Source organism: Dipodomys spectabilis, unplaced genomic scaffold (genome assembly GCF_019054845.1).
Source record: "Dipodomys spectabilis isolate Male_0828 unplaced genomic scaffold, ASM1905484v1 ptg000175l, whole genome shotgun sequence".
In the NCBI taxonomy this organism is placed as follows: domain Eukaryota; kingdom Metazoa; phylum Chordata; class Mammalia; order Rodentia; family Heteromyidae; genus Dipodomys; species Dipodomys spectabilis.
The window spans coordinates 18,292,590-18,310,558 of NW_024870852.1; the positions used below are offsets into that span (position 1 = coordinate 18,292,590).

Here is a 17,969-nt window from a genome sequence, read left to right on the forward strand (position 1 = left end):
CGAGAAGAGACAAAGAGACTTCCGCAGGTGCCAAGGCCCCTAGGCAGGAAGAGCCTGGCACTGAAGAAGGACTGCCAGGAGCTATCTGCAGCAGAGGGGAATGTGGGAGAGGATGAAGACAGTGGAGCTAAACTGGCATTGGCCAATGGAAAGGGAGGGCAAGCCACATTCACAATTTAATATTTTCTACCCTCCACATAAAAAATGTAAAAATATCCATTTACTAGCCACATAAAAAATGTAAAGATAACTAAGTGAAATTAGTTTTAACGTACTGTCTTGTCTTTAATTTATCTGTCTCCATTCAGTCTTCAGATCCCCTACATTGACCACGCTCCTCAGAGAGGTTCAAATGCCTTGTAGAAGGATAGTACCCAGGCCCTGAGTTCAAGTTCCAAGACCGGCCAAAAAAAGAGAGAGAGAAAGAGAAAATGGGGTAGAGCTTGCCTAAGACCTACCCGTATCTTCCCAGATAGTACAAATAACCTCAAGGTGACTTGCAATCCCTAACATAATGTATATAGTTATTATACTGTATTGCTTAGAAAATAATGACAGGCAAAAAAGGCTTAAATTATTCAATAAACACGCACTTTTTTGTCTGTTTGTTTTTCTGAATATTTTTCATCCTCCATTGCTTGAGCCCAATGCTAAGAAACCTACAGATATGGAGGGTTGGTTATTATCTGAAACGCTAGATTTTTCAACATTGAAGCAATATGAAAATAAGATATTTGACTTTTTTAAATTTATGCTAAGTGTTCAAATCTGGTACATGATTTTGAACTTCAAGTACACCTCCGTTGGACTAGCCACATGTCAAGTGTGCCAACAGCTACACATGGCTGGTGGTCACTGGCTCAAATGCTCAAGTCTAGATAATACCCATCAGGCTTGGGGCGGGGGTCGAGGGGAAGACAAGGGCTCTAGCTGATGGTTTCTTCCCTACTTCTTCTAGCATTGTTCCCAACATACAACAGACACTTGGCGAGTGCTTGTCACACAGAGGGACAGAATTATGGACTGGATGACACAATCCAGAAGCAGAGACAGCTCCACCACCACCAGGGAATCTGTTTTAGGAAGTTGGGTATATCCGGGGTCTTTAGTCAAGAGAGGAAGTTGGGGTCCACCTGCTGTACTTCCTACTATGGAGGCTGTTCAGGACCACGACTCCCATGGCTGGGTGCTTAGCACAGCTGCGCCCTTAATTCAGAAAGATCACATTGAACCATATGCCAGGGAGCAGGAGGGAGGGAGCCCATTAGCATGCATTGTACACAGCCTTACATTTGGAAAAGCACCTCAAATGTGCCAATCCACATTGCTTTGCTTCATTTTTCAACATTCATGAGTGTAATTGCATTTATCCTATTCGTCAAAGCTGCAAAACAAGTGATAATTTACTATATTACAGCCCATATTGGCTGAGTTTGCAGCCACAACAGTTCTAATCTGCCCTGCTACAAGGCTGGGTGGGTAAGCAGGGAATGGTCTTTTACAGCTAAGAGCACTACATCTATTGAACACAGGAAGTTTGGATCCAGCTGTTCTTCAAGGTCATAGTAATAGTGTCAAGGACAAACCTATCAAGAGATGCTGAGCTCTCCAATCAAGTTCACCTTCACTGTCTTTAGAGTATCAGGGAGATGCAAACAGGTATTCTATCTGTATTCTACAGAAGAAGAGACTGATGGTCAGAGAGGTTCTCAGTTACACAGAACAACCAATTGGGGAACCCTACAGCTGGCGGTCAAACAAGAACATATGTGACAGGAAACCTTGTGCTTCACCCATGAGAACACATGGACCACTGTCAAAGCTAGAGATATTGAAAATATGTAGGTAGAAAGCAGTAGGCATGATTGTATTGCTTGGCAAACCCAAAGTATCCACAGGAACTGGGACAATTAAGAAGCCCCACTTCTTTGAGTCTGTGCTACAGAAGGCTGGCTTTCAGGACAGACATGGGATGGAGGTACACACTTCTGTAGGCACAGCTCTGCTGGTGAGTGTCTGGGAATGAGAGTAGGGCAGTGTGGTCCAGCCTTGTGTGGAGATTACTCTTGAATGATGGTTTCTTCCTCTTACAAGCAGAAGCCAAGTGTCGGGTGCTGGACAGTCTTTGGATCACAAATGCCATGGATTCATGAGGATCCCTGCCCTAACACCTTACAGATATTTTAAAACTCATATCATAAATAAAGATGTAAGTGCTAGGCATGGCAGTAGTTCTGCAGAAACAAGACCACCATCTGCTTCCAGGGTTGAGGGAGGAAGTAAGCTCTGCTTCCTTAGTCCCGTACCCTACTTCCTGGTTGTAACACACAGGATTGGGAAGGTAAACTAGGGGCTGGTTTTGCCCTAACCAATTAAATCATATAAAATCTCTGATCTCAGATATGGGCATGTACTACCACATCTAGATGATGCTCTGGGGTCCTGCCATGCCTCTCCAGCTCCCTCCTTGGCAGGTAAAGTGGCCTAAGAAATCACCACAGAACCTGAAGAGGAAGGGGCCCATTCTGGCCCATGAGCCATTTACTGTGGGCCACACAACCCTACAGACACCAGAGACTCTCCTTGCTCCTGTTCACTGAGGATGGTATCAGGCCTTTGGTTGTGGTCAGGAGCAAATCCTGCCACAGATAAAGGGAAAGAGGAAGTTAGGTCAGCAGGATCTACTCAGAGCACTTCACTGTGTGGTGAGGACCCTGAAGTCCAGAGAGACTGAGCAACTTGTTCTAGACCACACACCAGATCAGCAATGCAACATGGCTAGGATCTAGGCCAATTATCATCATCATCATCATCATCATCTTACTATGCAGTTCTGTGGGGCTAACTATATTCAAATCTCTATATATCAAATATAAGGAAATTGTTGCAAAACTGAAGCTCAATGCCTATTTGGTATGGTTTGAATGCACAAGTAGTTCCAAAATTAATATATTGGAATTTTAACCCTAATAGGCAGGACCTTTTAGGAAGTGATCCTTCACAAGAGTAGAGTCCCCATGAATGGGATTGGTGACATGTGTGTATGCACACATGTGTGTGCATGTGTGCAAGACCTGGAATTTGAACTCAGGGCCTGGGTACTGCTTCTCAGCTTTTGTATTCAAGGTTAGTACTCTACCATTTGAGCCACAGCTCCAATTCCAGCTTTTTTGGTATTTAATTGGAAATATAGTCATAGAGACTTTCCTGCCCAGACTGGCTTCAAATCCTGATCCTCAGATCTCCACCTCCTGAGTACCTAGGATTATGAGCATGAGCCACTAGGGTTTGGCTGGGATTGGTAACTTTTAAAGGGATGGAGAGACTAGGAGCTGGTGACTCATGCTTGTAATACGAGCTAAATCAGAAGGCTGAGATCTGAAGATCATGGTTCAGATTCAGCCCAGGCAGAAAATGCTATGAGACTCTTATTTCAAACTACCTACCAAAAAGTCAGCCAGGAGTAGAGCTGCAGCTCAAGTGGTAGAGCCCCAACCTTGAGCAAAAAAAACAAAGATAAAGAGCCCAGGCCCTGAGTTCAAGCCTTAGTACACCCCCCCCCAACACACACATACACACACACACGACTGGAGGGAACTAACTAGACCCATTAGCTAGTCCCTTTCATCCTTTTTGCTTCATGAGCATACAGCTTTAAAGAAGCCATCTAAGAAGCAGAGACCAGCTCCTCACCAGATACCAATCCTGACAGGCACCTTGCTCATGACCTTTCCAGCCTTTGGAAGTAGGAGAAACAAACTTCCACTATTTATAAGTTCCCAATCTTGTGGCACTTCTGTGATAGCAGCACGAATAGACAACTAACTTGCTCTTTCTGATTCTCCTAGACCTTGGCAACCACCAATTGCTTTTCTGTTCCTACATGTTTGACTACTCTATAGACCTTATAAGTAGAGTCATACAGCATCCTCTTATGATTGCTAATATCATTTAACATAATGTCTCCAAGGTTCATCCTCATGGCAGCAGGGGTCAGAACTGCCTTCCTTGTTATTTTAAGGCTAAGTCTGTTGCCCATCACACACTTTCAATTGATTCATTTATTAATGGACATTTAATTTGCTTCTACATGTTGGCTATTATGAATAAAGCTGCAATGGACAGAGGAATACAACTATGTCTTCAAGGTCCTGCTTCCATGTTTTTCAGATATGTATCTCAGATTGGGATTGCTGGGTCATAGGGTAAGAGAGGTTTTACTCTTTTGAAGAACCTTCATACTATTTTCCATACAGGCGCCAATGCTTTACATCCCCACTGAGTAAGTACCAAGGTTTTACTTTCTCCATTGCTTGTTATTAATAGTTGTTATGTTCGACTGTTTGGTTTGTTTCCCCCTCCCCTGTTTTATAGAGGCCATCCAAATGGATGGGAGGTGATATCTCGCTGTCATTTGAATTTGCATTTCTCTAATGATTAGTGATGCTGAAAATCTTTTCCGAGGCTGCTTGCTATTTGTGTATCTTCTTTGGAGTAAAGCCTGTTCAAGTCCTTTGTTCATTTTTTAATCAGCTTGTTCTTGTTGTTGTTCTTGAGTTTAAGAAGTTCTTTATGTAATCCAGACACTAAACCCTTATCAGATACATGGTTTGAAAATATTTTCTCCCACTCCATAGGTTTTCCAATCAGTTGCCTTTAAACGTTCCTTTACACGTTTGATGTAGTCCCAGGTGTCTGGCTTTGCTCTGTTTCCAAGGCTTTCATCTTGAATCTGGGAAGTCATTACCTAGATTCAATGTCATGAGGCTTTCTCCTTATATGTTCTTCTTGATGGCTCATAGTTTTAGGTTTTATAGTTCAGGTTTTAAACTATTTTCAGTTAATTTAATATGTAAGTATAAGGTAAAGGTCCTCATTCATCTCTCTGAAGATGGATACCAAGCTTTACCCAGAACCATTTGTTGAATAAACCCTCTCTTTCCATTATTTAGTCTCAGCTCCCCTCCCAAAAGATCATTGAACTATAAAGATGAAGGCTTCAAAGATTCTCTAAGAATTCAATACCTTTTATTGAACCCATTCCTGATTGATATACCTATGCTGGATTCTGTTTCCTTCCCTAATACTCAATTAATGGGCCCAGCATGCTTGCATGTTTTAGCCTCTCTGGTTTAAGAAGGTTCTTGGAAGATAGAAATGCTTATTTTAGCCTTAGAAATTCTCAGGATTCTTAAAGGGCATAGCATAGTCTTGCTGTTCCGAGCTTTTACAAGTTGCTCTACTGATGACAAGTAATGGTTTTTTTAGGGTTTTTTTTTTTCCTGAGAAAGTGCAACTTAGGTTTTTAAATGAGAAACACAACACTTAGGAAGGGAAGCAATTTTTAAAAGACATTGGCAGAGTCAAAGAAAGCTTAAAGAAACACTTAACTTTCCAAACAGAAAGTGAGATTGTGTTAACAGGGAGTATGGTGTCAAAACTGGTTGGGGATCGGAAGGCCTTGGAAGGTCCTTGCAGAGCATGGGGTAATTCCTATTAATGAGCTGAAATGTCTCACAGATTAGTACTTGTGAAAAAGTAAGTTCTGAAGCTGTGTATTTGACCTTACTAGGACCAAAACAGCATTGTGGCTGCTTCCTCAGACCAGAGCACGTGCCTGCAGCCTGGCCAGGGAGATTTAGCTTCCGGCGTAAGTCTCTATTCTTAGGGCTAGATTGTCCTGCAGGTGCCACATCTTCACTCGCTCAAGAAGAAATATTCTCCTCAGCATCTATCCCTGATGTGTTCAGTTATAAATGTATCACTGAATTCCTGCACGCATTTAACAATGTTTCCTTTCTTTCTTGACTTATAAATTACAAATCAAATAATGGAAGGGTCAGAGGAGCTTGACTTCTTTCACATAAAAGTCCTGCTGGGTTTGTTTTTTTCATGTTTGTTTTTTTCCCCCATAAACTATTAAATCTAGGGAGGTGCGTGGTCCATGCGATTTCTTACTTTTTAGATCTATTTCACAGGTGCAGGAAACTCAAGTAAAGCAGCTCAATGGGCGTGGCTAGTGCCAAGCAGGAACAGGTACCCATGGACATTTGCCTAGCCACCCTGCAGAAGGCTAAAGTTGACCAAAAAGCCTGTTCCGATCCCACCATGCTCCTTCAAAACACATAAAAACACATTCATAGGCGCGCGTGCACACACACACACACACACACACACACACACACACACACACACAAACAGAGCAACTCTAAAGGGGACCTACAGAACAGTCCATCCATTTCTTGGTAGGGAAACTGAGGCTCAGATGTTGCATCAGTATGGAAGGCAAGGACATAAATCTTGTGTCCATATGCTAGAAGGTACAGAATGAACCACAAAGGTGGTTGCTTTGCTTCAAATTCTATCGGCCACTTGCTCTGTTTGTGACTAAGGGCAAGTCGCTTAAGCGCTCTGTGCCTCAGTTTCCCCATCTATGAAATAAATACCAGAAGGGTAACTATACTATGTAGGGTAGTGGGAGTCATGCTTGAGACAAGACATCTAGGAAGCTGGGGTAGTGGGTGTTCAGCAAATGTTGCAAATAGCTCCATCCTGTGGATGGGAGGACAATAAACAAAGTAAAAATTCTGACAATCTAGGCCAGCACTGGGAGGCAGATATACAATGCGGACCACATGTACAATTTTAATTTTTCTAGCAGCCATATTTTAAAAAGGGAACTAGAAATGGGCTAACTATATCAACTACTTTATCAAACATATGTACTCAACACAGAAATTATTAATAAGATGGTCTACTCTTTTTCATAAGAATCTTTGGAAATCCAAAGTATATTTTATACTCTAAGAACTAACCACATGTCAAGAGGTTAGTGGCCTAGCAGCTTTGGTCACCCCACTGTACACTACGATAGGACACCCCTTGAAATGAGCTAAATGAGACTAGAAGAAATGACTGGATCTGCCAGATTGTGAGGCTCTGTTTGATGGACACATCAGAATCATCTAGTTTTCACCGAATTTGGAGAAACTGTTCTATTGGCACTAAATGACACCTTATTTTCTTCACTACATGGAAGTATAAGAGAACCCATCTCTTCATTAAAGAAGAAAATGTACGAATTCAAAGAGGAAAGAGTGTTCTCTTAGAGGAGGCCTGGACTGGATGGGCAGTCCCGTCAGATGAGAGCATTACCCAGCACTGGGCTGACTTGGCCCAAATGGTCCAGCTGAGGATGCTCAATCATTGCTTCCTCTGGGTGGCCTGGGAGTGACTTAAGTCTAAGCAGCAGGAGACTGAAGATAAGAGAGAATGTTGTCTTTGTTGTTCTGTTAACCTCCTCTTCTAATGTAGGACTTCAGAGCTCGCTTCTGTAAGGTTCCTGCTTAGCAGAAATTTCTCCAAACAACACATCTGTATTTAGACTGTCCTTGAGGGCCTTGGTCAACTCCAAAGAAGAAAATTGGTAGAATCAACCCAATCAACTTCAGTGATTAAAAGTAGAATATTCTCGCCATCTACTTTCCCCTCACTCTCCCAAGGAGAAGATGCCACAGAAGGTTACAGACAATTTTAATCTATAAAATGTTAGCAGTGTAGATGAATTAGCCACGTGTCTACTTACAGTATTTCATATTGGACTTAATGAAACATATTAAAATCACATGTCAAGCTGAGCATGGTGCTGCACACCTGCAATGCCAGCACTCAAGAGGCTGAGGCAAAAAGACTGCAAATTCAAGGCCACCTTTTAAGGACTCTGAGTGAGACCTGTCCCAAAACAGTAACAAGAACAACATAAATACATTTGATCAAAGGACATTTGAATTAAAAATAGACCACTAGTCCAACATATCTTTGGAGCCAGAAATGTCCAGGTTCAAATCTCAGCTCCTATGTTTACTACTAACTTTTCAGCAAGGAATGTAACATGCTGAGCCTCAATTTCATTTGTAAAAATGAATGTTGTAAGCTGGAGGATCCAGTTCACAGTAAATGAGTTGAAATGGGTAAAGGCCTTGGATCACTGTCCAATCAAGGATCCCATGTTAGGTTGGAATGGGATCTTCACCGTCGACTTGCACACAGCATAGAGCGTTTCATTCAAACTCATCACGTGTGCCACAGAGGGCAGCGTCTGCCGTGGTCATAGTGGGAAGACAGAGGTCCATATCCTTTTTAATTCAAAGTACACTGTTGGTCAGCTTTCTGTGACTGAAGCAAATATCCAAGGCAAATCAGCATATGAAGAAAAAGGTTGGTGGTGTGTTAGGAGTTTCAGTCCCCAATCAACTGGCCCCACGGCTTTCAAGCCTGTGGCGGGACAGCACGTCATGATTGGAGCACGTGGTGGAGCCAAACTGCTCACCTTACAACCCAGAAGCAAAAGAGGAGAAATAGGAAGAGACTGTAGTCCTTTTGTTCCCTTCAACAGCATGCCTCCTGTGACCTACGACTTCCTACTAGGACCTACCTATTAAAGGTAGCCTCCTCCTAACTAACTACAACACACTGAGGTCACACTTTAACACATGGCTCTTTGGGGAAAAACTGAAAGTCAGAACTATAACATAAACCACTGGGAATCCTGTCCTAATGTCACAGGAGACTCAATGGCAAGGCAAACAAAGAAAACTGAGCATCAAGGCAAACATCTATGTGCATATTAGAACATCTAGTGATCATCACAAGATTGTCTTCTTCTTCTTTGCTTTTTTTTCTGGTAGTATTGGGGTTCAAACTCAGGGCCTGAGCTTGGTAGGCTGTTACTCCACCACTTGAGCCATGCCCCATGCTCTTCATGGCATTAGTTGGTATTATGGATAGGTTCTTATATTTGTCTCCTACTTATATCGCCAGGTTAGTTGGCATGGCCACCACACCCAATTTGTTAGCTGATGTGGAGTCATGCAAACATTTTGCCCAGGCTAGCCTTGAACTATATAATTATATAATCCTCTTGGTCTTTGCCACATGAGTAGCCAGGATTATAGGCATGATTCATGATGCTCTGTCTCATTTATTTATTATTTTTGCTTTTAGAAACAATATTCATGCATATATCTGTAAGTTTTTTTTGCTGGTCCTGGGGCTTGAACTCTGGGACTGGGCACTGTCCCTAAGCTTTTTTTGCTCAAGGTTTAGCACTCTATCATTTGAACCACAGCTCCACTTCCAGCTTTTTTGGAAAGTAGTTTATTAGAGATAAGAGTCTCATAGGCTTTCCTTCCTATGCTGGCTTCACATCACAATCCTGAGATCTCTACCTCCTGAGTAGCTAAGATTACAGGTGTGAGCCACTGGCACCAACTTGAAACAATATTTAGGTCACTTATTTATAGAAACAACCATACTTAGCTATACCTTCCAAATAATCACTAGACCTGTGTTCAATTTCCTGGCTGGTTTTTTTTTTCTCTACTAATATTGAGATCCCTGTAAACATCCCAAACTAGCATTGATTGGGGTCAGCACAGGCTAATGCAGTTTTCTCAATTAATTTCACAGTTCTAGGTAAGTAATACAAGATGCCGTGTAAGTACTTTCCTAAGAGGTGATGGAGACAAAGATTTGGCTTTTTATTGGTACACGGGGGAGGCATTTTGCCTTTTTTCTTTCCCCATTTGTATTTCCTAGGGGCTGATGAAATAAACCATGATACATCCATCTGGTAGAATACCACACCACCTGGGAAGTTGGAAAGAGGATCCAAATGCACTTGGTATGAGGAGATGGAAGGCATAACATCCGGGAATTCCAACCCTATCCACAATTTGCCTTCTTAGGAAGTACAGGCTGGGTCCAGACTTCTAGAGGCAAATCCTGGCTCATTCATATACCAGTAACGACTTGTGGCAAGTCCTTAGTGAACTTTTCTGTGTCTGCCTTTCCTTGCCTGTAGAATGCAGAAAATAGTTACACCAGAAGGCCACTGTGAGAACTAATAAGTTAATGTATGCAAAGTGCCTGGGAGAGTACCTGCCTCAAAATAAACACACGATAAATAGATAGTAAACACATAGTAGGGGTTGGGGATTTAGCTCAGTGGAAGATTACTTGCTTGGCAAGTGCAAGGCCTCTGCTCTGTAAATTAATTAATTCTGAATAAGTACCACTTCTCCATTATTATAGAGACATGTTGTCTTCTCTTCCCCTCTTTATTCTCACTGTTTCTCTCCCATCTCTCCGTCTCTGTCTCTGCCTGTCTCTATCTCTATCTCTGTCTCTCTATCTCTGTCTCTGTCTCTGTCTCTCTCTCTCTTTAATACATACCAATCTATTAGCAGTTGTATTTGGGCAAACAGTTGAAGGTGAGGAATGAATATAAATGTACAAGCTCAGCATTTTGGAAGAATTAATATGCAATATTTTATTATCAAAGAGGAAAGAAAAAAACTGTACCAGCAGCTAAATGAGAGTAAATGAACCTATAGCTTTAAGCCAATCAGAAGTAATAAGCAATTATGGACACCAAAAGGCCCAGATATTCAGATCATGTTCATGTATGCATTCCATTAAAGAAACAGTAGCTGGACTGGATTATATCACATTTTTCTGAAGGAGCCTGCTACTCTACACATGTGCAAATTAGCCCCTAGGATCCTGGGATCAGTCTAGATCAGAAAAGCTCCTCCTGAGCACAGCCGCATCTGGCAGAGAGGAGACACTCACAGTAGGAAAGCTCGAGTACCCCAGGCATCATAAAAATGCCAAAGAGAAGCCTTTTTCCTAAAACTAAGAAACCATCAATAATGGTCACATGCTGACCACCCTCCATGTGTGCCATCAGGACACAGGGAATTCACCGCCTGGCCCCCAGTAGCTACTCCTACTGTGGAGCAGAAACAACAGATGATAACAAACAGCAATGAAAGCAGAGGATAGAGGGATATGTGGAAGAGTCCAGGAAGGCTTCCTTAAGGGAGGTGGTCCCCAAGCAGGGCTTTGATTCAGAAGGGAAGGGGACAGAAGAAAACCTGTGCTCTGCTCTGTTCTAAAAGGATCAGCAAGTACAGTAAAGGCAATCTGCAGAGTTGGGGCGGAAACAAGAGAAATCCATCAGGACCCTCAAAACCAGGAATGATCTAGAAGAATATTGGGATGCTGATTATGAAGGGGAAACTGGAGGTTTGTTCTAAGTCACCAAGAAACAGAAGCCCAGTAAAGTCTTTTAGTACAGACCCTGAGCCAGGTAACAACACTGCCATAAGACACCCTAATTCAATCAGCTTTTGGTCACTGCTTGAGTCTTCCCACATGAAAAGTCTGGAGCAGAAGGGTATAGCTGGCTAGATCCAGGTCAATGGTACAGCCACAACCCACACTGCCGGGAAATGGTGACTAGCTGGCACCTTGGCCTTCTTAGGGCCTTCAAAATCCAGCAAGATTTATCACAATGAGAATCTCCAAATTCAGTCATCAGGATTGGAGGCTAGACTCCCCAAACACAATACAGAGAGGAAAGGGCAGTAGAGCAGGCTCGGGTGGTATCATGAGAAAGTTCAGTAATGAACAACAGCAGTTCATTTAACGAACACTGACAGCTACCTACTGAAGTCTTGGCACTGTGGTTTACACACAGAAATAAAACGTCCTTGCCCAGGTGGTTACCAAAGCCAGCTTAGTACACAAACAGTAAATAGACTTGCTCATCCAGTCAGTACTGGAGACCCCATAATTCCATTTCCCAGCTGATGTTCACTTTGATTGGTCCGTGCCTGGACCTTGCTAGTTGCTGGCATTTCAGACAAAATTCCTTCCCACTAGAAAATCTCCGTCTAGTTATCTAAGCCAAGAGTTGTAACAGAGAAAGACTCTGGGGACTCCCTAGCTACTGACTTGGAGTTTTATGCTTCTGAATTCAGAAAGCATTTTCTCAACATGTGCATGGTTTTCTTCCTCCAGATCTCACAACACACAACCATTCTGCTGTGGGCTATGTAAGGGAATAGAGAACTATACACAAATGAGAGCAATTTTGGTTACAGGAATGCTAATGAGGAGGAACTCCTGGCATCTAGAATATTCAACTAGACAGGGTGGGTAAACTGTGGAACAGTTGTTAGAATGGAAAAGCCGAAAGCTTTCTGAGAACATGAGTTTGAAAAATATCTAATGACTTAGGGAAAATGCTAATATGTATATGCACATATATAGTATCAAATAGAAAAAACAGATATTTACGAGAATTTTGTACGCATGCATGACTTTCACTTGGTTCTTTGTAGCCCTCTATTGTATATATTCCTTTTGATGAATATGCACTGCTTTGCAGTCATACATCATGGCTACAAATAGAAATCATTTTAAAAGACACTCAGTTAATGACAGCGTCAAGTGCACAGCACAAATTTTACTGAGATGCAAGCCTGACTTGACATAGGAAGCTCACTTCTTTGGGAGTCAGTTTTCAAGGCAACAATAACTTGAATTCATAGGCACATTCGATGAAGTAGTCTAGGAGAAATGGCTGATCCTATTCTTGGTTAGAATAGACATACCATGAACGTCCACTTCTGGAGAATATGGATTCTAATACTTCTGGTCCCCTTGTGTGGGTTTCCCCGTGTGAAAAGGTGCCAGGACAAGAGCGGGTCAAAGAGCCTTTGTAGGCTGGACTGGGGCTTAGTTTTCTAGGGTGCTGAAACAAAACTGCCGCAAACTGGAGCCTAAAGACAATAGAAACTTATTCTTCCCCAAGTCTAGAGGCCAGAAATCAAGAGGCAAAGTGTTGGCAGGTGTATGTTCCCTCTACAGGCTCCAAGGAAGAACCCTTCCACCCAGGTCTGGTTTCTATCGACTTCCAGCCTTTCTGTGCCTTCCATGGTTCAGGGGTCATTACTCTAGTCTCTGCCTCCATAGTCACCTGGCCGTTCTCTATGTGCCTCTGTATATTGCCTCTTTACCAGTCATATTAGACCAGGTCCCAGTATGACGAGTAGGTCCTCATCTTAGAAATCTAGAAGGATTCCGTTTATAAATAGGTCATATTTCCAGATACAGGGATGAGAGATCCAACTTGCCTTTTGAGAAGATGTAATTCCATCTATGCCAGACACCAGCATCCTATAAGCACCAGCAGTTAGAGCAAGGCCAGGCCTAGATGGCATGAAGGGAAGCCCAGAGTCCCCCTGGGGACAGGAACTATTCCCATGGCCAGCTGGTATGCTGAAGCAGTCTCAAGGCTGGGTGTGTGGTTCTGCCCATATTCTCCCAGGATTTTCTCCAGTCCCTTCCATCCTGACCAAATCAGGTGACCATGAGGCTTGTACTTCCCTAGAAATGTGTCCAGGATAGAGAGATGAGGGAATCTGCTGGAGGTCAAAGCTTTCCTCTTCCTTCCTTAAACTTACTGTAGAGTCTACACTGTGTCTACAAAAAGAAGGGTCAGGCTCACAGGACTATTCCTTAGGCTAACTCAAAAATAAACTAAAATAAAAAGAAGAAGGCAAGAGAAGGAGGGCACAGAAAAGGTTCTGCTGGCTCCATCCTGCCTGGGGGGCAGAACCTGAGGCTGAGCAGGCCCCAGGAAGGATGCAGGGGGTACTTAAACAAGCTGGACCTGGACAAAGACTCCTAGCTTGGAAAGAAGCAACAGAATCACACAAAGATACACAGGGTAAACAACAGTGGGCACTTCCTGAAGAACGTTACAATGCCAGCTTACATCCCCAACGTTACAATGCCAGCTGACATCCCCAAGATAGTCACAGAACAAGCTCTCAGGAAAGGGGTGCCCCCATAAGGACGAACATTTAACATCTCAGCTCCTTGGGGGTTCAAGAGGAGGATCAAGTTTATGTAAGGAAGAAAAATAAATGCAACATTTCTTGTACATCCAGAGCCACAGACTGAGATTCAACGTTACTTCATTCCCATCGTATCAATTAATATCCTACAGCATTAGAAGACACCTTCCACCTGCTGCAAGCCCTCTGACCTCTGGCTTTAGCTCTTTTAAAAGGACAATCAAGAAACATGTATTTCCCATCAGCCGCCAGGCTCTTCCACTGGACTCAGGGCTGTACCTCAGGACTGCTATGTCAAGGATGAAAGAGGCTAGGGAGGGTCTCATTGTAGCAACAGTTAATTCTAGGATTAACTAGGAGTCCTAGAGAGAGGGTTGGCAGGTGCAGTACTCCTGTTCTCCTATAGAGCATGGAAACTCATGTCTGAGGCTTGGAATGCTGGCCCAGGAGCTCCCCATGAGGAAGAATGGTGGTGGCATCACTCACTGGGCATTGAGAAACCTTGCTTGCCTGTCAAAGGCCCAAGATTGATCACCTACTAGGTGATCCATATTTACAAGGCATCCTTGGATACCTATGACCTTGAGGGAGGAGCAAAATCCAAAGAGGGACTGACTTAGTCTCACCGTCCCAGATACTGCAAAAACCAGAAAGGAATTTAAGAAACCAGCGAGAAGTGTGCACCTTTCATTCATATCACACCGACCTCCTCCCTGAGCTTTCACAGTGGCCCCCAAGTTAAAGACAAGGAAACTGAGGCAAAGGGTTGACACTCCAGGGTCATTGGCCAATGGCATAAAATTAGAAATTAGCTGAGCTGTAAGTATGTGTCACAGTTTGATTAAGACATGTTTTCCCAAGGCTCACTGCTAAAGGCTTGGTCGCCATGCAGTACTCAGAGACTGGGCTTTGCAGAAGAGACTGCGTCACGAGGGCTCGGATCTTATCGATGGATTCTTCTGTTGCTGGATTCATCACTGAGTGGACTGTTGGAAGAGGATGGAAACAGGATGGTGGTATCTGATTGGGGGGAAATTTCTCAGTTACCCAAGGACTCTTGAAGGGTATCTCATCCCAACCACTTCCTCTCCCTGTCTTTCTGCTTCCTAGCTGCCATTCAGTGAGCTGTCTCCTCCACCAACTCAGGTCCAGCTAAGCTTGGACTTTTTCCTCCTTGCAGTTGTTTCTCTCAGGCATTTTGTCCCAGTGCTGGAAGAGTGAACTAACACAATGCAGCTATGATAAGGGCTTTGAAGGAAAAAGACAGGATGTTACACTGGAACCATGAGGGAGACCTTCCTTAGACCAGCAGATGGGGAAAGATCTCTGCAGGAAGTCATTTGTACTTAAAACTGGAGAAATTAGTGATGAAATCCTTCTGGTGGGAAGAGACAGCATGTACAATGGCCCTGTGCCACAAAAGAATCTGACACATGAGTCCCAAACAGCCAGGGTGTCTGAAGCCTTTGGGGAAAGAAGAAAAAGGACTCAAAGACGGTAACAGATTGGGCTTTGGTAGGAAGGTCAGAGTTTACCTATGTGTCACTGAAGGAATTCAATAACCAAATCATGATTGATGTCTCCAGACTGAGTTACAACCCAGACTGAGCCCATTACACAAAGGAGCTGGAGAGAACAGGCCACATTTGAGCAAACAGACTCAAGCTACCTTTCGGGAAAGATGGAAACTGCTGGATTTGCAGCAGGAAAAGCAAGACTGTAGCCTTTGCTTGTGAAGAACAAACAGTTTTGCCTAATCCAAATTCGTTTTCATGCTTCTCTGGCTGAACAGCGCACAGAGCCGCTGGATTCCACAGTCACATCATGACAGAACAATTTCAGTGATTATTATCAAACGCCTCTATTTAGAACGGCTCAGAAGATTGTATTAGCACAATCCAATATTTATGAAATGACGCTCTGCTGTAATGAGGGGCTGAACAAATTAAGACTAGAAGCAAGTGCTGGGTCTTGAGGGACAGTAGAATAGGAGGAAAGTAGTGATCTTGCTCGGGTAGCTGGAACCTTGGTTTTCTGATCTGTAAGATGAGAAGGATACTAGCCAAGGCAAAAACAGATGGTCAGTTAGTAGAGAGCCTAAAGTCCAACCTAATCATGCTTATCATTGGTTCCTCCATGGCTAGACTATTTGCCATCCATCCATCCATCCATCCATCCAACTAACCAATGTTTTGTTCACACTCTGCATGGCACACTGATTTACCCACTGGAGAAAGAACTGTCAGTAAGCCTGGCCTCATCTCTGGTCACATGCGACAACTTTTTATCTTGGACCAAACACCAGCCGTGATGGGTGTCAATGAGGATCGTGCAGACTCAAGGTGTGCTCAGGAATTACAGCAGCATCATGAAGGGATGGATTTGAAAATGGGGGATGAGAGCAGAGAGAAAGAGACAAAAAAAATGGACCCTGGACTTCCAAATCATGAGAGGACAGACATGGAGGTTGTCCATGTCATGTTGATAATGGGCACTTGCAGCCACAAATGATTCTGTTCAGTAAAAGTAAGCCTTTATGCCAAACCTTACATGCTCAGTTCTATATCACAGCACAACTTTATTCGAGCTAAAGAGTTTTGTTGTTGTTGTTGCTGCTGCTGCTGTTTGTTTTATCAGCACTCAGGAGAAATTGACACAATGCAGGTCCTCAGCAGGAACTGTGCAGAGATAGCCGGTGGCCTTCTGCTATGAACAAGGAGGCCACTTTCCTACCTGGATACCTCTGAGCATCTTCTTGGCCTCCAGTTTAGTAACATCCAGAAAACCCCTTTCCTGGAGGTGACTACTGAAACATGGCAGCCAGGCAGTAGCTGGTTAGGTCTCGATGTGGAAGATGAGTATTGGAGTCCATCAGTATGCAGGTCAGAGGGTGGTGAGGCCACCCATGGAACAAATATAGAACAGGCCCAAAGAATTCCAGTGTTGAAGTTTGGAGCACACTGACAGAGCAGGAAGGGGAGAGCTTCACTGGGGGATGGAAGAAAAACCAGGACAGTGTATATTCTAGATAAAGCCTCAGTGGGGGAGGTCCTAATCAAGTTGAGTGGCCCCCATATCCAATCAGTCATCTTTCCAGTTATGCCGGGAGGTGATCTTAACTTTCCCAGAGCTGCTGGCTTTCATTGCAGGTGAACCCTACTAATGGTGTTCTCCTTGAGTATTTAGCCCACCTCCCCCTAAAATATAGCCGGGGTCACATGCAAGTATCTATCCAGAATTTCCACGTAGCACTTGAGATGTAGCAGTACTGAGTAGGAACTGGACTGCAGCACTCTGAAAGAAAGGGGTAACCTCAAATCCCCTCAAAGCTCTTTGATTCCCTCAGACCCTAATATCATCAGCCTCCCAAACAACTAGCCAGAGATTAGAATCTCATCATTAAAACTAATCCTAGCTGGGAGTTGGTAGCTCATACCTATCATCCTAGTTATACCCAGGAGACTGAGATCTGAGGATCTGTAGTTCAAAACCTCCCTTACCCCTTGGAAAAGAACGCCTGTGAGACTCTTATCACCAATTAACAACCAGGAGATGTGGCTCAAAGTAATAGATTACTAGTCTTGAGCCAAAGATCATAGAGACAGAGTCCAGGCCCTGAGTTCAAGCCCTACCACTAACCAAAACTAACAAAAGTAATCCTAAAGATGCCTGGATCCATGTGACCTCTGCCCATCACTATATACCAAAGAATTCATCCAGCCTTGTTTGAACAAGGATGGGTAATCCATATCAACATTTATCTCTTGTGCTCCCAGACAGCTCCATCCTTAAGTGAACCTTCCCTCCATGAGTCACTGCCCAAGTTATCCATCTCCATCACAGCCCCAGACATGATAGATTACATACCTGTAGGCACGGCTGGGTCCAGCATCGGCTTCTCCCAGGTGTTAATCTGCTCCCAGGTGAACCCATTGGTCCCCAGGGCCACGCTGTACCCACAGTTGCTGTAGTGTTCATCAAAGGAGCAGCCTCCTGAAGACAAAAGAAAGATGGGTAAGTACCGCCCGTGTCTGAGGCTAGGGATTGTCACCTCTTTGTTATCAGCACTTCATTTACAACTTGAAATTTTAAACTCCGGAGACTTTTGTGTTGTTGTTTTTTTAAATAGGCAAGCAAATTGGATTTTTTTAATATTTACTTTGGTGCTCTCACAAAAGGAGCTAGCATCTGCAGACTCCCGTATTTAAAAAAAAGTTAATAAGGCTGGTTACACATTGATTTCAATCTTTCCTTCCTGAG

The 17,969-nt window shown here is 43.4% G+C and overlaps 1 protein-coding gene across 1 annotated transcript in view; it reads right to left on the reverse strand.

The window, feature by feature from the left end:
• Positions 1 to 17,699, reverse strand: part of Ptprt (protein tyrosine phosphatase receptor type T) — a 702,580-nt gene extending 684,881 nt beyond the window's left edge. Inside the window, exon 1 of the mRNA XM_042694435.1 lies at positions 17,577 to 17,699. Coding sequence (XP_042550369.1) covers positions 17,577 to 17,601 — 25 coding nt within the window. The 5' untranslated portion in view covers positions 17,602 to 17,699. The remainder of the gene's footprint in view (positions 1 to 17,576) is intronic.
• Positions 17,700 to 17,969: the final 270 nt, after the last annotated feature.